Source organism: Chelonia mydas, chromosome 2 (assembly GCF_015237465.2).
Source record: "Chelonia mydas isolate rCheMyd1 chromosome 2, rCheMyd1.pri.v2, whole genome shotgun sequence".
Taxonomy (NCBI): domain Eukaryota; kingdom Metazoa; phylum Chordata; order Testudines; family Cheloniidae; genus Chelonia; species Chelonia mydas.
In genome coordinates this window covers 149275352-149298989 of record NC_057850.1, presented here as the reverse complement: position 1 = coordinate 149298989, position 23638 = coordinate 149275352, and the positions used below count along the sequence as shown (strand labels likewise).

The window sequence follows — 23638 nt, the reverse complement described above, 5'->3', positions numbered from 1 at the left end:
CCAAATCACACCTGGTGTTGCAACTAGCAAGAGATGTTAAGAGTAACAAGAAGGGTTTCTTCTGGTATGTTAGCAACAAGAAGAAAGTCAAGGAAAGCGTGGGCCCCTTACTGAATGAGGGAGGCAACCTAGTGACAGAGGATGTGGAAAAAGCTAATGTACTAAATGCTTCTTTTGCCTCTGTCTTCACGAACAAAGTCAGCTTCTAGACTGCTGCACTGGGCAGCATAGCATGGGGAGGAGGTGACCAGCCCACTGTGAAGAAAGAAGTGGTTTGGGACTATTTAGAAAAGCTGGACGAGTACAAGTCCATGGGGCCGGATGCGCTGCATCCGAGAGCACTAAAGGAGTTGGCGGATGTGATTGCAGAGCCATTGGCCATTATCTTTCAAAACTCATGGCGATCGGGGGAGGTCCCAGATGACTGGAAAAAGGCTAATGTAGTGCCCATCTTTAAAAAAGGGAAAAAGGAGGATCCTGGGAACTACAGGCCAGTCAGCCTCACCTCAGTGCCTGGAAAAATCATGGAGCAGGTCCTCAAGGAATCAATTCTGAAGCACTTAGAGGAGAGGAAAGTGATCAGGAACAGTTAGCGTGGATTCATCAAGGGCAAGTCATGCCTTACTAATCTAATTGCCTTCTATGACGAGATAACTAGCTCTGTGGATGAGGGGAAAGCAGTGGACGTGTTGTTCCTTGACGTTAGCAAAGCTTTTGACACGGTCTCCCACAGTATTCTTGCCATTAAGTTAAAGAAGTTTGGGCTGGATGAATGGACGATAAGGTGGATAGAAAGCTGGCTAGATTGTCGGGCTCAACAAGTAGTGATCAATGGCTCCATGTCTAGTTGGCAGCCGGTATCAAGTGGAGTGCCCCAGGGGTCGGTCCTGGGGCCGGTTTTGTTCAATATCTTCCTTAATGATCTGGAGGATGGTGTGGATTGCACCCTCAGCAAGTTTGCAGATGACACTAAACTGGGAGGAGAGGTAGATACACTGGAGGGTAGGGATATGATACTGAGGGCCCTAGACAAATTAGAGGATTGGGCCAAAAGAAATCTGATGAGGTTCAACCAGGACAAGTGCAGAGTCCTGCACTTAGGACAGAAGAATCCCATGCACCGCTACAGACTAGGGACCGAATGGCTTGGCAGCAGTTCTGCAGAAAAGGACCTAGGGGTTATAGTGGATGAGAAGCTGGATATGAGTCAACAGTGTGCCCTTGTTGCCAAAAAGGCCAATGGCATTTTGGGATCTATAAGTAGGGGCATTGCCAGCAGATCGAGGGACGTGATCATTCCCCTCTATTCGACATTGGTGAGGCCTCATCTGGAGTACTGTGTCCAGTTTTGGGCCCCACACTACAAGAAGGATGTGGAAAAATTGGAAAACATCCAGCAGAGGGCAACAAAAATGATTAGGGGACTGGAACACATGACTTATGAGGAGAGGCTGAGGGAACTGGGATTGTTTAGTCTGCGGAAGAGAAGAATGAGGGGAGATTTGATAGCTGCTTTCAACTACCTGAAAGGGGGTTCCAAAGAGGATGGATCTAGACTGTTCTCAGTGGTAGCAGATGACAGAACGAGGATTAATGGTCTCAAGTTGCAGTGAGGGAGGTTTAGGTTGGATATTAGGAAAAACTTTTTCACTAGGAGGGTGGTGAAACACTGGAATGCGTTACCTAGGGAGGTGGTGGAATCTCCTTCCTTAGAAGTTTTTAAGGTCAGGCTTGACAAAGCCCTGGCTGGGATGATTTAGCTGGGGATTGGTCCTGCTTTGAGCAGGGGGTTGGACTAGATGACCTCCTGAGGTCCCTTCTAACCCTGATATTCTATGATTCTATGATGCAGTAAGCCAGTGCACCTCCATTGAAGTAAGTGGAGCTGAGCTCAGTTATGTTAGGGCTGAAAATGATCAGGTATTTTTCAACCTAGATTTCTGTGTCAGTATCCCCTTATTTTTCCTAGCAGGGTATGCAAAAGTGAGAATTCCCTGTGCTCGGTGCTGTATGGAACCATATGATCCAATCAATTACTAAAACACTTGTTACTCAACACAGACTTTTCTCTTTTTGTCATAGGAGAAAAAATGTGTTATGGTCACCTTTTAATTCTGTGCGTTGTGTGAAAATATACTTTGTTTGTTTTAAACCTGCTACCTATTAATTTCATTTAGTGACTCCTAGTTCTTGTGTTATGAGAAGGAGTAAATAACACTTCCTTATTTATTTTCTTCATATCCGTCATGATTTTATAGACCTCTATCATATCCCCCGTTAGTTCTCTCTTTTCCAAGCTGAAAAGTCCCAGTCTTATTAATCTGTCCTCATATGGAAGCCATTCCATACCCCTAATCATTTTTGTTGCCCTTTTCTGAACCTTTTCCAATTCCAAGATAGCTTTTTTGAGATGGGGCAACCACATCTGCACACAGTATTCAAAATGTGAGCATACCATGGATTTATATAGAGGCAATATGATATTTTCTGTCCTATTATTTATCCCTTTCTTAATGATTCCCAACATTCTGTTCACTTTTTTGACTGCCGCTGCACATTGAGTGGATGTTTTCAGAGAACTATCCACAATGACTCCAAGATCTCTTTCTTGAGTGGTAACAGCTAATTTAGACCCCATCATTTTATATGTATGGTTGGGATTATGTTTTCCAATGTGCATTACTTTGCATTTATCAACACTGAATTTCATCTACCCGTTTGTTGCTCAGTCACCCAGTTTTGAGAGATCCTTTTGTAGCTCTTCGCAGTCTGCCTGGAACATAACTATCTTGAGTAATTTTGTATCATCTTCAAATTTTGACACCTAATTGTTTAGCCCTTTACCAGATCATTTATGAATATGTTGAATAGGACTGGGCCCAATACGGACCCCAAGGGGACACCACTATTTACGTCTCTCCATTCTGAAAAATGACAGTTTATTTCTACCCTTTGTTTCCTATCTTTTAACCGGTTACCAATCCATGAGAGGACCCTCCCACTTTTCCCATGACAGCTTACTTTGCTTAAGAGCCTTTGGTGAGGGACCTTGCCAAAGGCTTACTGAAAATCTAAATACACTATATCTACTGGATCCCCCTTACCATATGCTTGTTGATCCCCTCTAAGAATTCTAGTACATTGGTGAGGCATGATTTCCCTTTACAAAAACCATGTTGACTTTTCCCCAACAAATTATGTTCATCTATGTGTCTCACAATTTTGTTATTTTTTTATAGTTTCAACCAGTTTGCCCAGTACTGAAGTCAGGCTTACCAGCCTGTAAATGCCAAGATCACCTCTGAAGCCCTATTTAAAAATGGCATCACATTAGCATTCCTCCAGTCATTTGGTACAGAAGCTTATTTAAATGATAGGTTACAGACTACAGTTAGTAGTTCTGCAATTTCACATTTGAGTTCCTTCAGAACTTTTGCGTGAATACCATCTGGTCCTGATGACTTACTGCTGTTTAGTTTATCTATTTGATCCAAAACCTCCTCTAATGACACTTCAATCTGGTCCAGTTCCTCAAATTTGTCACCTAAAAAGAATGGCTCATGTTTTGGAATCTCCTTCACATCCTTAGCCGTGAAGGCTGATGCAAAGAATTCATTTCGTTTCTCTGCAATGGCTTTATCATCCTTGAGTGCTCCTTTAGCATCTTGATCATGCAGTGGCCCCACTCGTTGTTTAGCAGGCTTCCTACTTCTGAAAAAAAAAATTGCTATTACTTTTTGAGTCTTTTCCTAGTTGTTTTTAAAATTCTTTTTTGGACTTCCTAATTATATTTTTACACTTCATTTGCCAGAATTTATGCTCCTTTCTATTTTCCTCACTAGAATTTAACTTCCACTTTTTAAAGGATGCCTTTTTTTCTCTGACTTCTTGTTTTACTTTGTTTAGCCATGGTGGCACTTTTTTGGTTATCTTACTATGGTTTTTAATTTGGGGTATACATTTAAGTTGAGCCTCTATTATGGTGTCTTTAAAAAGTTTCCATACACCTTGCAAGTATTTCATTTCTGGCACTGTACCTTTTAATTTCTTTTTCACTAGCTTCTTCATTTTTGTGTAGTCCCCCTTTCTGAAATTAAATGCTACAGTGCTGGGCTGCTGTGGTGTTTCCCCCCACCACATGGATGTTAAATTTAATTATATTATGGTCACTATTACCAAGCGGTCCAGCTATAATCTCTTCTTGGACCAGATTAAGTGCTCCATTTAGGACTAAATCAAGAATTTCCTCTTGTGGGTTCCAGGACTAGCTGCTCCAAGAAGCAGTCACTTAAGGTGTCAAGAAACTTTATCTCTGCATCCCGTCCTGAGGTGACATGTACCCAGTCAATATGGGGATAGTTGAAATCCCCCATTATTATTGAGTTTTTTATTTTTATAGCCTCTGTAATCTCCCTAAGCATTTCACAGTCACCGTCACCATCATGGTCAGGTGGTTGGTAATATATCCCTACTGCAATATTCTTATTATTAGAGCATGGAATTACTATCCATAGAGATTCCATGGTATAGTTTGGTTCATTTAAGATTTTTACTTCATTTGTTTCTACACTTTCTTGCAGATATAGTGTGACTCCCCCACCAGCACAACCTGTTCCGTCCTTCTGATATATTTTATTCTCATTCAATATGAGGCACTCTAGTTCACCCATATTATTATTTCGACTTCTAGCATTTGTATATAAACACTTTCAAAACTTGTATGTGGTGTAACTGAATGGGTCTCTTTTTCATTTGACTGTTTCTCATCAGATCCTACCCGTATTTTATCATCTTCCATCCTCTCCTCTTTACTAGAACATAGGGAATCTCCATTAATAGATCCTTCCCTAAGAGATGTCTCTGTCTGAACCACATGCTCCTCCGCACCTGTCGGCTTTAAAAATTGCTCTAACTTTTTAATTTTTAGTGCCAGCAGTCTGGTTCCATTTTGTTTTAGGTGAAACCCATCTTTCCTGTATAGGCTCCCCTTTTCCCAAAAGTTTCCCCAGTGCCTAATAAATCTAAACCCCTCCTCCCTCCACTCTCATCTCATCCACGCATTGAAACCCTGCAGTTCTGCCTGTCTAACTGGCCCTGCGCCTGGAACTGGGAGCATTTCAGAGAATGCTACCATGGAGGTCCTGAACTTCAATCTCTTACCTAGCAGCCTAAATTTGGCCTCCAGGATCTCTCTCCTATCCTTCCCTATATCACTGTATCTACCATGTACCATGACCACTGGCTCCTCCCCAGCACTACACGTAAGTCTAACTAGATGTCTCAAGAGATCCGCAACCCTCGCACCGGGCAAGCAAGTCACCATGCAGCTCTCCCGGTCATTGCAAACCCAACAATCTATGTTCCTAATGATCGAATCCCCCATGACTATTACCTGTCTCTTCCTAATAACTGGAAATCCCTCCCCCGGAGAGGTATCCTCAGTGTGAGAGGATACAACCACATCATCTGGAAGGAGGGTCCCAACTATGGGATTGTTTCCCTATGCTTCAGTTGGATGTTCTCCTTCCCTGAGACTTTCATTCTCCTCAATAGCACAGAGTCTGTCAGAGTAGGGGTGGGACCGTTCTACTGTGTCCTGAAAAGTCTCATCTATATACCTCTCTGTCTCGCTTAGCTCCTCCAGTTCAGCCACTCTAGTCTCCAAAGCACGTACATGGTCTCTGAAGGCCAGGAGCTCCTTGCATTGAATGCACATATATGCCACCTGCCCATAGGGTAGGTAATCATACATGCTGCATTGGGTGCAATAAACTGGATAGCCCCCACTCTGTTGCTGGACTTCTGCCTGCATTATCTTTTTACTCCTGCAGCTCGTTCCTTTGTTGTTTTGTTTTTATCAGGGGGTGTTTTTGGCTTTAAGTTTACAAATGGTAAGTGCATCTAGCCCCCCCCCCCACACTCCCTCATGGAGCATATTTACCATGAAACAAACCGTGCAGTGGTATGGGGGCCCTCCAAAAACAGGGGGGCCCCAAAATTCAGGAAAAATATCTGACAACCTGCCCCTGAGTCCCGGCCGGCAGCGCAATAGGACTCAGGCAGGCAGGCCCCACTCCACTCCCGGAAGTGGCTGGCTGCTGGCATGTCTCTGCACACCCCTGGCGGGGGGGAAGGTGGCTCCATGTGCTGTCCGTCGCCCCTCCCCCACCCCCCGCCGGGAAGCACATGGAGATCCGCTGCCCCTCCTCCCCCTAAGGGGTGCACAGAGATGTGCCAGCAGCAGGGCTAAAGCAGCTCCCTGTCCTCTCTGCCTCCCTTCCTCCATGCGGCTTCTCTCCCGGAAGTGGCCAGCATGTCCCTGCGGCCCCTGAGAGAGGAGGTGTCTCTGTGCACTGCCCCCACCCCGAGCACCGATTCCGTAGCTCCCATTGGCCGGGAACTGTGGCCAATGGGAGCTGCGGGGGTGGTGCCTGCGGGCAGCAGCATGCAGAGACCCCCTGCGTGGGCCCCCCCACCCCGACTAGGAGCCACTGCTGGAGGGGTGTGCCAGTTGTTTTGGGAGCTGCGCAGCCCAAGGTAAGCACCGCCCCCCTGCACCCCTCCTGCACCCCAACCCCCTGCCTCAGCCCAGAGCCTGCACCCCACACCCAAACTTCCTCCCAGAGCCTGCACCCTTCACCCCTTCCCACACCCCAACCCCCTGCCCTAGTCCAGAGCCTGCACCCCACACCCAAACTACCTCCCAGAGCCCGCACCCCTCACCCCTTTCCACACCCCAACCCCCTGCTCCAGCCCAGACCCCGCACCCAAACTTCCTCCCAGAGTCCTCACCCCCTCCTGCACCCCAACCCCCTGCCCCAATCAAGGTACCTCACTTTATTTTCATTCACTTCCCATTACTTATAATACAGGAGGAGGATGAAGAAAAAAAGAATGAAAAACGGGAGGGAGGATGGGGATAAGAGAGAATGTTCTTTTTCTTGGCTGGGTCCCCAAGGGGGGCCCCAATCTGCACACAGGGCCCCACTAACTCTAAATCCGCCACTGACTCCCCCTCTAAACTCTCTCGGAAGACTCCACTGTTAGCCGCTCCTGTTCACTAGCTCCTCTAGTTGCTTAGAAGTGGGCTTTTTAAAGCCCTGGTCTTCCTAGCCCCGCCCCCTGGTTAAGGGTTGATGGTGCTAAAGCGCTTAGGGATCAAAGCCTCGTTAAGAAGCTCTCAGCCTTGCCTAGCAGGCTGCTAGGCTCAGTACACGGTCCCCAAACAAACAGACCACACAGTATATTTCAGACAGGTAGCAAGCACACCACAAACACAGACACTACAGACAACAAACTTACCCCAAGGGTCATGTACTCGCTCCTCCTGCACCTGGAGACCTCCTTCGCAAAACTCCCGTTAGCTGTTCCTGTTCGATAGAACAAGTTAGTTATTCTTTCATCATACTCTTATTCAGTCATACACTGGCTTGGTCAAAGGCTTGCTCTGATTTCTGTTTTTGTTGCTGCTGATATATATTTTATTTAGTTAATGTCACAGACATTGTTCTTGTTCCTCTGTCTTTCTTGTCATCCCCAGAAACTGAGAGAACGAGGTCATGATATTGCAATGAGAACAGTGCATGTGGATCCTTGTGCCAGTGCAGAGCCTACTGAGTTCAGAGGAACTCTTTATGGGTAAAAGGGTCTGCGTGCTTGTGCTATTCTTGTTAGGGGTCAGGGCTCAATAAAAAAAGATATGGCTTAGGAACAATGAAATATTTTGAGCCACACTGAAAGAGGATGGACTAAATTCTGTGACTCTAGAGAAAATGCTGAGAATTCGGAAGAAATAGAGGATTGTTTTGACTATTTCCTATATACATTTTTTAAACTGCTGTACATGTGAAAAGATGCACAACAGTCCAGCAGAATAACCATCGAGCCCTGCTGGGTAACTTCCAGTGCCATCTTAATGGCAAGGACAGGAGGAATGGGAAATGCTCAGCAGCTCTGGTTACCTATCAGCTAAACTACAGGTGCCTCCATATCTCAGTCTGAATGTGCAACTATAAAATGAATATGTAATCTGATGATCTCACATTCAGACAAACAGGGAGTGGGATGTCTGACCAGATGATGAGGAAGACTCAGGGCAGTCAAAGTTAAAATGGATTAGCAGGTGAAAGCCTGGATCATACTAACTGGTTTAAACTGTGTTCCAGTGTACAAAATTGGGACAGGGGAGAGGAAAATAGAGTAAAACATCTGAAAAACTTCAGTAAAAACCATAATTTTTCAACCTGAGATCTCAAAAATAGACAAACAATTTTAAACACACTTCCTAAATACTACATAAGTCACCTCTGGACTGACAGCTTCAAGAGTAACTCTTTCAAATAGTCTATAAGAAATTACATATGAAATTAAAGTGCCTCCTCTAGCATAGTTATAGTGAGTCTAACATGACTACAATATTTACATTTCTTTTGCACCAAGTTGAGCTTATGATTCATTTGTTGACACAGTTTAGTTCAAAATTTCTAGTGCATTTAGCAGAAAAGCTGTATCTTGGTTTTCACAGACAGAAGTTCACTTTCTCTAGAAAATATTGCTTTTAATAAAGTATAAATAATGAGTAGTTCTTTGTTATGCTCACTGAGTTTTAAAAATATTAATGCAAGACTACATTGTTTGGTATGAATCCCAGATTGTGAGCAATAGGGACAGGGAGGTGGGTGGAGTAATCTTCGCCATGAATTCTCTTAAACTTCACAGTGCTTCTCCTCAAGGAACTGCAATAGAGCTAAAGATAAGTATATTGTTGTTTACAGTTTCTTAGCTTACCTCTTCTAATTGCAGTCCTCCTCCCTCTGCACTCCTCCCCACATTCTTACATCCTCACAAAAGAGAGAAAAAAATTCCTCCTATAATCCTCCCCTAATAGAGCCCCAACTTGCTTTCCTTCCCTTGGTGAGGTTCCTTCATTTGCCTCATACACTGACCTCTGCCTTTAGCCTGAATCCTCAGTGTTACCCATTCTAGCTTCATGCCATTTCGCTCCCAAAGGCTCAAGTTCAACAGCCATGTTCTTCCGCCTGACTTGACTCCCTTTCTGGTGGGTCAAGAGTCAGGTCAAGAGAGACTAGTTAACAGAGCGAGTTGTTTTAGGAGGTCAAGCTGAAGAACATGAAAGGTTTCTGCTGGGGCTTGGGGGAGCTCAGGCCTTGCTCAAGACAAAAAACTAGCCCCTTTCTACCTTCCCAGTGCTGGAAGCCCTCTCTGACCTTTCACATTAGCATCCTCACTGCCCTCCATGAAACCCAGCACTAGCCAGTTCCCTCAGGATTGAGGGTACTAGAAGGGGTACAGAAATGTGTACTTTACCACTTATGATGTGTTTAATATATGAACAGTTTCATGCATTCTAGTGTTCTGTGTAAATATACAAGATAAATCAGACAGCTCTTCTACAAAGTTTTCTTCATCAGAACTTATTTATATAAAAAAACCCAACCCAGTGGAATATAACTAAACTAATTGTTTTGATCGTTTTTCCTGTAGCCTTTTCCTTTCTATTTGTAAAAAGGAATTTACTTGACAGAAATATTCTTCACCTTTTAACTTGCCAGTTTCCCCCCCTCCCTAATGAATGGGAGTTATTTTCTGATTCTTTACTTTAAGCTACATTTCTTTTTTTAGGCAATTTCCAGATATCTGATACAATATATAATGAGGAATTAGGTTCCATTACATGAAGGCTTAACCTTCACAAAAAGCATTCAGAGCTTGCCAGGAGTCATCAATATTTAACAGCTGTTGTTATTATGAAATACTTCATAGGGTAATGTGGCTTGTCTGCTTGCACGCAATGGTTTGAACAAGAGCCAGGCCACTGTCAGATGCAAGGAAAGATTGACAGCCGGTTAGATTGCGTGACAGTGAGGCTCTGGTTAGTGAGCAGTCTGCTTTTACCAAAAGGCCTGCTCTCCCCCTGGTGTTTTTTCTCAAAAGGAATTCCTCAACTGGGGAGGGAAGGGGAGCAAAGGGTGGAGTTTCAACTTGGTAGGTGGCTCTGTGCCCAGATCCCGCCCACATGCCATGAAGATATCTGTGAGCTCTAATCATGCAAAGCTGCGAGAAAAAAAATATACTGTAAAATAGCTAGAGGAGAATGTAACTGTCAGAAGAGGGCATGTCTTTGATACCTCATGTACATGGGAAACACATTAAGTTCTCACTAAGAATGAGGCAAACAATTCTGAAAGAAAGAGGGGAAGAGATTTTGAAGGAAAAGAAAGTAGTTCAGTTTACTGAGTTTGGTACCTTAAATAAATGCCATGCTGCACTTAAACTTCAAAGGGCAGACACATTTCAAAGAGTCTCTTAAGAAGAAGCAGACTAAGAAAGCCACTAAGTAGGGAAGGAAAGCTTTGTATTATTGCTAGCATAATTTCATCTGGCAGTCTGATGGGCCCTGCTACAGTACTGTACTCCAAGCATCAGGCTGTCTGAGAATGGATTTTGTCGGTGATTTCTTTCCTGAAACAGTCATGCAAACTGTGAGCTGTGGCATTTCAGAATGAAAAGATGCTATTCTGATTGTTCAGTAGTTTAATAACTCTTCTTCATGTTGTACGTAACTTGATTTTTAATGTACAGTCTGTAGAGTCTAGTCCTTAGTGTTAACATGTACTCCACGCCCCATCAGTAGTGAGAGGAATAGTCCCATTAGATTCATGGCTATTGCTCAGTTTAAGACAATTTCATGCGCAGAGTTCTTTTTCCATTCAGTAGGGTACACATGACCAGCTATTCTTGGCTCTAAAGAGAAATTAATATGTATAGAAAAGAGACAGTGTTCAAGAGTGCAAAATAATATATAGTTCAATCAGGCTTCGTATTTTCAGTTTCTTTTTTGATCAATTGAGTTTGAAATGAAGTTACGATCTGCCCAGCCTAAGGGGCAGAACGGCTGTTGCAGCAGTCCAGGAGAGAGATGGTCTCCCCACTACTCTTGGAATGGATTAAACTGTGTCACTACTATAACTTGAGTGGGTGGAGTCAAGGCTGATCCATGAGAGGACTTGGAGGGTTGATTTGGAGAGGGTAATCCCCCTTGGTCTAAAATCATATTTTAACAAGAGCTCTGAGGTTTATATAAATGCAAATAAAATAGTAACTTACACCAAATATGTGATCTCTGGAGTGAGGGACAAAAGAAAATGATTGATGAGGACAATTTTTAGTAAATTTCTCAAGAATTTGGAATTAAAGATGTCAGAGTGCTTTTCTCCCCTTTAACATGTTCAAGGTCTTCTAGATTTGATTTTTCAAATCAAGAGGTTTAGGTCTATAGATAGGCAATGCTAGTGCAAGAATGAGATACTTTTGTAGTATACTCTCTGCCTCTAACTGTACATTTTCTAACTGATTTAGAGCAATTTCATTATTCATATCCCTCCAATCCACTAATTCCCCTGACAGAGGTTGGTAACTTGTGCTTAAAGAGGAGACCATTAAAACAAAACTGTTGCCTCTCATTACATAAAACATTCAGCTAATCCAAAATCATCATCCTCGGGGTTTTTTGTGCATTCATCATCAGTTAGCTACTCCAGCTATCAGTCTTCACTTTGTATTCTTCTTTGGTGTCCTCACCTTTTTGCATTTCCAGACCAGGAAATTGTTCTCCATCCTCCTAGCTGAACAGTCCTTCATGAAATCACACTGGACACTTCTCTGAAAAAGAAGAAAACAATAAGAAATTGTAGTCTGTATAGAATAGAGCATAAACTCTGCAAGTCAAGTGTAAAAGTATAATCAGGCAAGTCAGAAAAGAAATTGAAAAGCAACTAGTAAAAAACAAAAACTAACAGCAAAATTTTCTTGAAGTACATCAGAAGCAAGAAGCCTACCAAACAATCAGTAGGGCCACTGGACAATTGAGGAACTAAAGGAGCACTCAGGGAAGATAAGGCCATTGCAAAGCAGCTAAATGAATTCTTTGCATCAGTCTTCAATGCAAAGGATAAGCAGGAGATTCCCAAACCTGAGCCATTCTTTTTAGGTGACAGATCTGAGGAACTGGACCAGATTGAGGTGTCCGTAGAGGAGGTTTTGGAACAAATTGATAAATTAAACAGTAATAAGTCACCAGGACCAGATGGTATTCACCCAAGAGTTCTGAAGGAACTCAAATAGGAAATTGTATAACTACTAATGGTGGCATGTCAACTATCATTTAAATGAGCTTCTGTACTAGATGACTGCTTAGCTAATGTGATGCCAATTTTTTTAAAAGGCTCCAGAGGAGATTCTGGCAATTATAGGCTGGTAAGCCTAACTTCAGTACTAGCTAAATTGATTGAACCTATAGTAAAAAGAATAAAAAGTTATCAGACACATAGATGAACACAATTTGTTGGGGAAGAGTCAAGGCGGCTTATGTAAAGGGAAATCATGCCTCACCAATCTATCAGAATTCTTTGAAGGGGTCAACAGGCATGTGGACAAGGGGGATCCAGTGGACTCAGTGTATTTGGATTTTCAGAAAGCCTTTGACAAGGTCCCTCACCAAAGGCTCTTAAGCAAATAAGCCGTTATGGGATAAGAGGGAAGGTCCTGTCACAGACCAGTAACTGGTTAACAGACAGGAAACAAAGCAGAGGAATTAATGGTCAGTTTTCAAAATGGAGTGAGGTAAATAGCAGTTCCCCCAGGGATCTGTAGGATCTGTACTGGGACTAGTGCTGCTCATCAATGATCTCGAAAAGGGGTAAACAGTGAGGTAGTAAAATTTTCAGATGATAAAAGTTACTCAAGATAAGTCCAAAGCAGACTGCGAAGAGTTACAAAGGGATCTCACAAAACTGGGAGACTGGGCAACAAAATGGCAGATTAAATTCAATGTTGATAAATGCAAAGTAATTCACATTGGAAAACATAATCCCAACCATACATGTAAAATGATGAGGTCTAAATTAGCTGTTACAACTCAAGAAAGATCTTGGAGTCATTGTGAATAGTTCTCTGAAAACATCGACTCAATGTGCAGCGGGAGTCTAAAAAGGTAACAGAATGTTAGGAACCATTACAAAAGGGATAGGTAATAAGATAGAAAATATCATAATGTCACTATATAAATCCACGATGCACCCACACCTTGGATAGTATGTGCAGTTCTGGCCACGCCATCTCAAAAAAGATATATTAGAATTGGAAAAAGTGCAGAGGAGGGCAACCAAAATGATTAGGGGTATGGAACAGACTCCATTTGAGGAGAGAGTAAAAAGTCTGGAACTTTTCAGCTTGGAAAAGAGATGACTAAGGTGGGATATGATAGAGGTCTATAAAATCATGAATGGTGTGGAGAAAGTGAAAGTGTTATTTACCCCCTTCACGTAACATAAGAACCAGGGGTCACCCAATGAAATTAATGGGCTGCAGTTTTAAAGCAAACATAACAAAGTACTTCTTCATACAATGTACAGTCAACCTGTGGAACTCATTGCCAGGGGATGTTGTGAAGGCCCAAGCTCTAACTGGGTTCAGAAAAGAACTAGATACGTTCATGGAGGATAGGTCCATCAACGGCTATTAGTCAAGATAATTAGGGATCCAACCACATGCTCTGGGCGTCCTCAGCCTCTAACTGTCAGAAGCTGGGAATGGACAACAGGGGATGGATCACTTGATAACTGCCCTGTTCTGTTCATTCTCTCTGAAGCATTTGGCATTGGCCACAGTCAGAGACATGAGACTAGGCTAGATGTACCATTGGTCTGACCCAGTATGGCCATTCTTATGTTCTTCAATTATAGTGTCTTTTAGTAGTTTCCAGCCTTTCCAGAGTTGTGGATTTTGATACTTCCTCTGATTTCACCAGGCTTGCTAGAATTTGTGATCTTCTCACATTTGTTGCCTATGCTTCATTTGTTTGTCACTCTTGTATATCAACATAGCTTTTATTTTTCATCTTCTTTTGCAGAACAGCTCCATCTTCTGTTTTATTATGTATGTTGGAAGTATGTAACAGATAATTTGTGTTAAGCAAAAGCTCCCCCCTCTGTCCACTTCCTACCTAACCAGCTTTGCTAATTTTGAACCTGGCAGGTTAGTCCCCTGCCCTTAATTGGAGACAGTATAATCCAAACAGTTGTGTCTCTTCATGGAAAGCTTTTCCAGGCTCCATAAATTCAACCCCAACTCTTGACACAGTTTATACCTCCATCCGTTTGCCTCCAATATCAATTTCTTTCCTTCTATTGTTCTTGGTACTGAATGAAATTTCAACAAGGTTTCAGCTTTCCTGGATTCCTGCATCATCCTTGAGTTTATTAAATCTCCCCTAATCTTTTCCCACATGCATGACATCTAGAGGATTTTTCCCTGGCATTCTTCAAGCTCTCTTTTGTCCTTTTTGTTATATCATTTGTCCTGTACCCATAGAGGTGGCATTCTATTTAATTTTCAAATTTGGCCACACGTGTCTCAGAACAAGATTTCTCACTATCAAATCACCAGTCAGGATCACTTGCTACTTTCTTTCTAGTGACTCCTGTTCAATTCTTACTACTCAGTCACTGGTAGAGCTGAGTTAATAATGGGTTTTTTAGTTCAGAGAACTAACTGAAAAATCTGGAAAAAAAATACCCTCTGGTTTGGGATGAACAGAAACAATTTTTTTGAAAAATGTTCATCAAACTGAAAAATCTCAACTGAATCCACCCAAACATTTCAAGTTGACCTGAAACAAAATTATTTTTGTTTTTCGATCAGTTTCAAGTCAATAAAACCAATTTTTTCATTTTGATTTGCCTGTTTCAGGTTGTCAAGGTTCCTTCCCCACTCTGAACGCTAGGGTACAGATGTGGGAACCTGCATGAAAAACCTCCTAAGCTTATCTTTACCAGCTTAGGTCAAAACTTCCCCAAGGTACAAAATATTCCACCCTTTGTCCTTGAATTGGCCGCTACCACCACCAAACAAATACTGGTTACTGGGGGAAGAGCTGTTTGGAAACGTCTTTCCCCGCAAATACTTCCCAAAACCTTGCACCCCACTTCCTGGACAAGGTTTGGTAAAAAGCCTCACCAATTTGCCTAGGTGACTACAGACCCAGACTCTTGGATCTTAAGAACAATCCTCCCAACGCTTGCACCCCCCCCTTTCCTGGGAAATGTTGGATAAAAAGCCTCACCAATTTGCATAGGTGACCACAGACCCAAACCCTTGGATCTGAGAACAATGAAAAAGCATTCAGTTTTCTTACAAGAAGACTTTTAATAGAAATAGAAGTAAATAGAAGTAAAGAAATCACCTCTGTAAAATCAGGATGGTAGATACCTTACAGGGTAATTAGATTCAAAACATAGAGAACCCCTCTAGGCAAAACCTTAAGTTACAAAAAAGATACACAGACAGAAATAGTTATTCTATTCAGCACAATTCTTTTCTCAGCCATTTAAAGAAATCATAATCTAACACATACCTAGCTAGATTACTTACTAAAAGTTCTAAGACTCCATTCCTGTTCTGTCCCCAGCAAAGCCAGCATAAAGACAGACATACAGACCCTTTGTTTTTCTCCCTCCTCCCAGCTTTTGAAAGTATCTTGTCTCCTCATTGGTCATTTTGGTCAGGTGCCAGCGAGGTTACCTTTAGCTTCTTAACCCTTTACAGGTGAGAGGAATTTACCTCTGGCCAGGAAGGATTTTAAAGGGGTTTACCCTTTCCTTTATATTTATGACACAGGTGTTTTCACCCTTCTTTGTTGTGGTTTTTTAAAAAAAATCTGGGGCCAAATTTGAAACCGAAATACTGTTTTGAATGAAAATCAAAACAAAATGTTTCAAAATGGTCAAAACAAAATATTTTGACTCTTTTTTCACAAAATGTTCTCAGCTGAAACTATTCATCAAATTGACCCAATTTGGGTAAATACTTTCAGACCCCCCAAAATGCATTTTTTGATGAAAAGTTTGTCCAAAAAAATTGCCTGTCTCTAGTCACTGATAAGGCATCAGCAGGGCTCTAAAACAGAGGTTAATTGTTGCTTGTGTTTACCTGTTACTCCCAATGGGGTAATATTTTTCAGTTTCTCCTCTACACTCTGTAATATGTCCTGTTCTTCCTCACTGAGATACCATGTTTGCTACCTTCATCAATGACACACTCTCATCAACATCAGCCTCTCTTCTGAGCTCTTTGTGCATTAGTGACTGATCCCTGCTTCCCTGATGGGTTGGTTCCACTTAAGGATTTTATATTCATATTTAAATTTTAATGCAGTGTCTTCAACCCTGAGGGGGAGTATATAGTGATGAGGAAGCTATGCTGATCCAGGCACAGGGAACAATTTTTCTGCTTCTGAGGAATGCATTCTGCTTCTTGGCACAAGGAGGGCTGCCTTGCCTGCTGCTATGGGTCTGTTCACATTTTGGGGCAATGTGTACAACGTATTATGAAACAGATGGGTGTGGCCAAACATACAGGAACTTCTAGCAGGTGATATGACAGTACAATATAATACTTTATATTTGGAAATGGAATTAGTACTAGATGGACTGTGGAACAAACATCTCTTGTGCCTCTGCTGCTGTGTTTGTGTGAGCCTGAAGGCTAACAAACAGGCAGGGAACCCTAGCCTGCTCGATGAAATGAAATGAAATAAAATAATGCTTTCTTCTTAAAGATGGAGTTAGCCCCACTGGAATGTTTGAGAAAGCCAAAAGAACTCATAAAAATAAATCTTCATTTCCTCTTGCCACTCCCTGTCTGTCCTTTAACCTACAAAAAGATAATGAGCCTCTATGTAGAGAATTATGAAAATGTACTTTTGGGGTCTAGGGGAGCAATGGGATGGGGGCTCTGCTTTCAGAAATTGCAGTTACACCCTCTTTGTAATACCCAGCTGCAAATGACATTATGACTGACCTTACTAATCCTAGGAGCAAGCTCAGTTGAGCAGGGACATGGAAAAGATACATCATGTGACCTTTCCCAATAAACCTAACATTTAAACCAAGACCGACTACAAAACCCATCCCCTAAAAATGTGCACCTTTCCACAGAAGTTTCATATCCATTTTGCAGAATGGCTTGCAGGGTTGAAAACATGAAATCATAGTAGCTTGAAAAATTTGCACGGAAACCCACCCTTAGTCCTGTTTCATATAGTTTTGGGATACCCTAGTGTGTTTTCCACAACTCAGGTGAGGAATTTATTATCTATGCTTGAGATTACAATTTAGGAAATATGAGTCCACAGTATCACTAGCAGTAAATGTTCACTATCTGAACTAAAAACCAATTCAAATTTCTTACGTAACTTCCAGAACTGTGGTATCTGTGTTGCCATCATATGATATGAAAAGATACCGTGTCTCTTGACTCTTTGTAGAGCTTCAGGTTAACAAGCACCTGATCCAAAACCTATGAAATAAGGAGAAATCACTCCAATAGGCTTTGGACCACGCCCTTTGTCATTTTCAGCTAATACTGTTAAATCCATGAACATTTTTATTCAGTTTTTACTCTGGGCTCTTATTCAAAAATTGCATCCAGTTGTCATCACTACATTTAGCAAAGAGCCAAGTAACATTCCAGACTTTTTTTTTAATATTCCTATGTGGAATGAATTATTTCAGATTGTTTCATCCCTATTTTGGGGTTATTAACCTGTGGCTGTTACTCCAGGCTGATGCAGGGGTGTTGGAACAATTTGTACAGCGGGGTCCTGAGAGCCATTGAGCCAAACCGTAAACCCTGTATATAATGGAAACCACTTCAAGTCAGGGGATGCAGCAGCACCCCCAGTACCCTAGTTCCAGCACCTATGGGCTGACATTTGGAGTAGCCTATATGTACCAACTGCCCTGGGTCCACTTAGTGGCAGACCCTTCTCACTGTCCCTTCACATCAACAGAGCAAAACCAAGTAAGAACTGTATTTTTGTAGATTGAATGTGTTAGATTGGTACGTTTGAACAGTGGTGAATGTCTCATCTCAGTTAGCCATCATAGCTTTTTCGAGATGATCCAGGTCAAATAACTAAAAACCCTGCAATGATAATGAAGCTGAATCTTTAACTTCATTATTTATTGACAGAGTCACAAGATTTGCTTCACACTCCATACTCCCCCAATGATCCAGATACTCACCTAGCAGATGATGTATATAATCAACTCTGTCTTCTGGGTGATTCTTTCATTATCCTCAAAAACGAGAGTGGATCTGAAATCATCACTCTTTCAGTGATTCAACTTCATATTTATTCCAGCAGAGACTTAAATCTGATTATCTAAAGATATTTCAGAACGAATATTTACAGCCTATACAGGGGAAAAGCAGTCAGCCAAAGTAATCTGCGTTTGTTTCCGTCAGGCCTCTTGGTATTACCAGAGAAAATTTTGCAATTTTAATCCAAAGTTTTCATGCTTTCCATGCTAAAAAACAAACTTTGACTTCACATTTGAAAAAAAGGCATTTCAAGAATATACACCAGAGTCTTAGAACTAATCTCAAATTCATAGAAGTGAGAGGCCAAGATCATTTCATGCCAAACAAGAGGACAAAACAGAAAATAAGAAAACTCATCCATATCCTGTATCCCCTCTGACAATCTTCTGAACAGTGTTGCTATTCGTTAGAATTTTCATAAACTATTCTTTTGTAAACAAAAGCAGTGTGGCAATATGTCAATTGTCTTCTCTGCTGCTTTCCTATGATTTTGTTGTTGTTTTTTATATGTCGAGTATAATAATGGAAAAAACATAATCAGTAAAAAATAATGTGATAGGTATAATGACAAGCAAGGAAAGAACTTTATATAAAAACATCTGAGCTGTGAAATGTATTTTTCTCTCCATAGGACCAACAATAAGTTTGCAGTAACTAAAAGCCCTCATCAGTATTATTTATATATTATTAATTGCTTTTTTCAACAGCCATTCAAGAAAAGCACTTTAGGAAGCAAGTTGGTCACACAATAAAAGACTACGTATCCAGTGAGACTGCCATACCAGAAGGTGGACTTCTACTAGAAGTGAGTGATAAATGCTATCATTTCTGGTTCTAAGATTATGCATGCAACTTAGTTATATTGGTGATTTATTAAAGTTTATTTAGCCTGAGCCAGTATTGAGCAAATGGCCCTGCATTGTGTTAGACTTTGCATTACTTGAAGTGTCCTATGTTGAATGGGATGCAAAATCAAAGTCCAGAACTCTTGTGGACACGAAAGATCCAGTTGCAGTTTTTGCAAGGATAAAAGTATCAGTTATGGAGTCTTAGTCAAATTCCAACTTGGGTGATTGCATTCTGCATCCCTAAATTTCCCAGTAGTTTCAATTAAATACAAGGACCTGATTCTCACTTACATCAGGCATGTGATGGTGGCGGAGATTGATTTTAGCTGCCTGTGTGCACACCTGTGGGACTATGCAGGGACTTGCTTGATCTCTGGTGTGAGTTAGAGCAGCCTAAGAGCTACTATAATTTAAACAGCTTTCCATGGCTTCCCACATGTCAGGAGTCAGGGCCTGCAGCAAAGTACTCTGGGAGCAAGCCCTGTAGAGCCAATCTTCAGGCAACCTAACAAGTGCAGCTGGCCCATTGTAGGCTGCCTGACTGGCTACAACACCTGATCGGTTGGAAGAGACAGCAGACTGGCTCTTAAGGCCAGCAGCAGCAGTTCACTGGCTGCTCAAAGCATGTGCCTGTGGCTGTGATAGCTCCTGCCTTGTTCCCAGCCCTGCCCCTGCATTTCCTCACTCCAAGTAACCCAGTTCTGACCCTTGGCTCCAATTCCTGACCTCTGACTCCAGCTCTGACCCTGGGCTTCAATTCCTGGCTACCAACTCCTGTTCTAGCCACTAGGCCTGATGCTTGTTAGGACCATTAGGCCTGACTCCTGCTACAACCACTAGGGACAACTGCCCATGTTCTGGTCATGTGACACTGTATGCACTAGAAAGCAGAAAATAGCCACAGTACACGCTGGATAGACCTCTACTCTGCCTCTGACAAGGGCTAGGTGGAGGGCTAGTGCAGCACCCTTACACCAGCTCTGCATTATCAGGGAAGAGCTCTGAACATGTTATTCTTGCAGAACTATTTCCATCTGCTTAAAGATTCTCTGTTGCCATAGTGGCATAAAGGGGCCTTAGTGTAACTGAGAATCAAGCCCACTAATCTTATTTAAAAGTAGCACTGCTACGCATTGATAAATAGCCTCTGAGGTCCACCTCAGAGATGGCTACATTTCACAGATAGGTGAAGCAATGCCTGTATACACACAGTGCCCTTAATAAAACTGCCATTTGATTATAAGTAAATGTTATTTGCAGTAGTTCCCCATTCTAAATGTATAAGGAATACAGTCCATATAAATAATAGCAAAAGCAGTAAGTGTCTAATTCTTAAGGGTTCCCACTGTATTTAATTTGTGTTTGGGATCTTTTAAGGTGATAAGTGCCGTATACATGTAAGATATAATTGTTACAGGTCTTGAATGGCAGCCATATGGCTACAGGAATACTTAGATAGATCTTTTGCCCCCACTGCTTCCCTTGGAAGGCTATTCCAAAACTTCACTCCTCTGATGGTTAGAAACCTTCGTCTAATTTCAAGTCTAAACTTCCTGATGGCCAGTTTATATCCATTTGTTCTTGTGTCCACATTGATACTGAGCTTAAATAATTCCTCTCCCTCTCTGGTATTTATCCCTCTGATATATTTATAGAGAGCAATCATATCTCCCCTCAACCTTCTTTTAGTTAGGCTAAACAAGCTAAGCTCCTTGAGTCTCCTTTCATAAGACAAGTTTTCCATTCCTCGGATCATCCTAGTAGCCCTTCTCTGTACCTGTTCCAGTTTGAATTCATCCTTCTTAAACATGGGAGACCAGAACTGCACACAGTATTCCAGATGAGGTCTCACCAGTGCCTTGTATAACGGTACTAAAACCTCCTTATCTCTACTGGAAATACCTCTCCTGATGCATCCCAAGACCGCATTAGCTTTTTTCACAGCCACATCACATTGGTGGCTCATAGTCATCCTGTGGTCAACCAGTACTCCAAGGTCCTTCTCCTCCTCCATTACTTCCGATGGATGCATCCCCAGCTTATAACTAAAATTCTTGTTGTTAATCCCTAAATGCATGACCTTACACTTCTCACTATTAAATTTCATCCTATTACTATTACTCCATTTACAAGGTCATCCAGATCCTCCTGTATGATATCCCGGTCCTTCTCTAAATTGACAATACCTCCCAGCTTTGTATCATCCGCAAACTTTATTAGCACGCTCCCACTTTTTGTGCCAAGGTCAGTAATAAAAAGATTAAATAAGATTGGTCCCAAAACTGATCCTTGAGGAACTCCACTGGTAACCTCCCTCCAGCCTGACAGTTCACCTTTCAGTATGACCCGCTGTAGTCTCCCTTTTAACCAATTCCTTATCCACTTTTCAGTTTTCTTATTGATACCCATCTTGTCCAATTTAGCTAAAAATTCCCCATGTGGCACCGTATCAAACGCCTTACTGAAATCTAGGTAAATTAGATCCTCTGCGTTTCCTTTGTCTAAAAAATCTGTTACTTTCTCAAAGAAGGAGATCAGGTTGGTTTGATCTACCTTTTGTAAAACCATGTTGTATTTTGCCCCATTTACCATTGACTTCAGTGTCCTTAACTACTTTCTCCTTCAAAATTTTTTCCAAGACCTTGCATACTACAGACGTCAAACTAACAGGCCTGTAGTTAACCGGATCGCTTTTTTTCCCTTTCTTAAAAATCGGAACTATGTTAGCAATTCTCCAATCATACGGTACAACTCCTGAGTTTACAGATTCATTAAAAATTCTTGCTAATGGGCTTGCAATTTCGGGTGCCAATTCCTTTAATATTCTTGGATGAAGATTATCTGGACCCCCCGATTTAGTCCCATTAAGCTGTTTGAGTTTCGCTTCTATTGCTGGGATGCAATGAATTGTGTGTTTTGTTGTTGACCCAAATTCATCTTATTGGCTGTAGTGGACAAAGGAGTTTTAACTAAGTAGTTGCCTTCATTGCTGCTCTGCGGGAAAAGCTACTGTGTGAAAGCGGTAAAAAAAAAAGCGGAGGGTGAGAAAACCTGGATTTGTGCTGGAAATGGCCCAACTTGATGATCACTTTAGATAAGCTATTACCAGCAGGAGAGTGGGGTGGGAGGAGGTATTGTTTCATGGTGTCTGTGTATATAATGTCTTCTGCAATTTCCACAGTATGCATCCGATGAAGTGAGCTGTAGCTCACGAAAGCTCATGCTCAAATAAATTGGTTAGTCTCTAAGGTGCCACAAGTCCTCCTTTTCTTTTTGTGTATTATGGACAGTCACGTGAATAAGGCCATTTTATCTGCTGTTGTAAGATCCTCTCGGTGTGTCAAGAAGTCCTTACATTTTCCTTCTCATGCAAACACCTTTCACTGTACAAACTCTCATCGTTGGTTCCTGGATTCATATAAGCCTGATTATTTTATTTTGAGTACCCGTTGTGTACTTGGTGCCGTACAAACATAAAAAGGTATGGTCCTAATCTTGAGATGCTTCCAAGCTAACTCAAATACCTTTCTAAAGTACTACTTGAAATGTAGACCTTCAGCATATAATATATCTTTAAACTGTACTGTGTATGTTTATCACACTTTCTAAATAGACTGTTCTGTTAAGTAATAGATCAATGATGGAAAGACTAGCAGAAGTGTATTTTAAAGAAGAAGGTCACCTTGCCCAGAAGGTCTAATAGGCTTTTAATTTTCTTGTTAGACAATGTGGGGAAGGTTCCTGACATGGCCAAAGCTCTACAAATTACTGTTTGAGGTTCTTCCGCTTTCTTCTTAAATATACAAACTGTGAGCCTGATCCTTAGAGGTGCTGAGAGGCTACAATTCCCTTTAAATTCAAAAGGGAGTTGTAGGTGCTCAGCATCTCTCAGGATCAAGCCTTGTGTAGGATTTCAGTGTAAATTTATAGTGTGTGGGCACGGGAAAGAGACAATTACTTACCAGTAATTTTGTTTGTCATAATCTCTTCTTTTCACCCATGCTGCTACTTACCCTCTGCAGGGTATTTGAGTTGTTCACTTCTCCCAATGCTTTTACTCTTAGCTCCACTTATTATCCTGTCTCCCCTTTCTACAGTCCCCAGAAGAGAAGAGAAAACAAACCCCTTCTGACTAAAGTTAAAGTCCATTTTATTAAGAAGGATCTGTTTTTTTTTCTTGTGTAGCCAACTCGTATGACCTTCTCTATTCTCTTAGCTTTGCGCCCAAGTGGCTTGTATCCTGTAATGAGGTTTAACCTTCCACTTCCAAAAAGTTTTCTAAGTCAGTGCAGTTTAACAGTTTTACCTCCTCGATTTTCATATTGGTGCTCTAAGGCTGCCCGGTCACCACACAATCCTGGTATTTATTATTTAATGACATTGTCAGTTTGCCCATTGCTGTGACATAGCCCATCCACTGTATCCCTTCTGTCTCAGAAGGTGGAAGCTGGTCGTTTCCAGGCCAGTGTTATAGTTTCCTTCCTTATTACATTGGGCCCAATAATAAGACATCACTGGCAGATTTGGTTACTATTCCCACTAAAAAAGCCCATACGATTTAGAGGGAGCAGAAAGGCAGTGATCTTCCAGGTGTAGTTTGGAATCAT

At 41.7% G+C, this 23638-nt stretch overlaps 1 protein-coding gene across 1 annotated transcript in view; it reads left to right on the top strand.

Moving 5' to 3' along the window:
* The window catches only part of AHRR (aryl-hydrocarbon receptor repressor), a 123545-nt gene that overhangs the window by 47653 nt on the left and 52254 nt on the right, over positions 1-23638 (top strand). The window contains exon 3 of the mRNA XM_043538832.1: positions 18891-18988. Within this exon, the coding sequence (XP_043394767.1) occupies positions 18891-18988 (98 nt within the window). The remainder of the gene's footprint in view (positions 1-18890; positions 18989-23638) is intronic.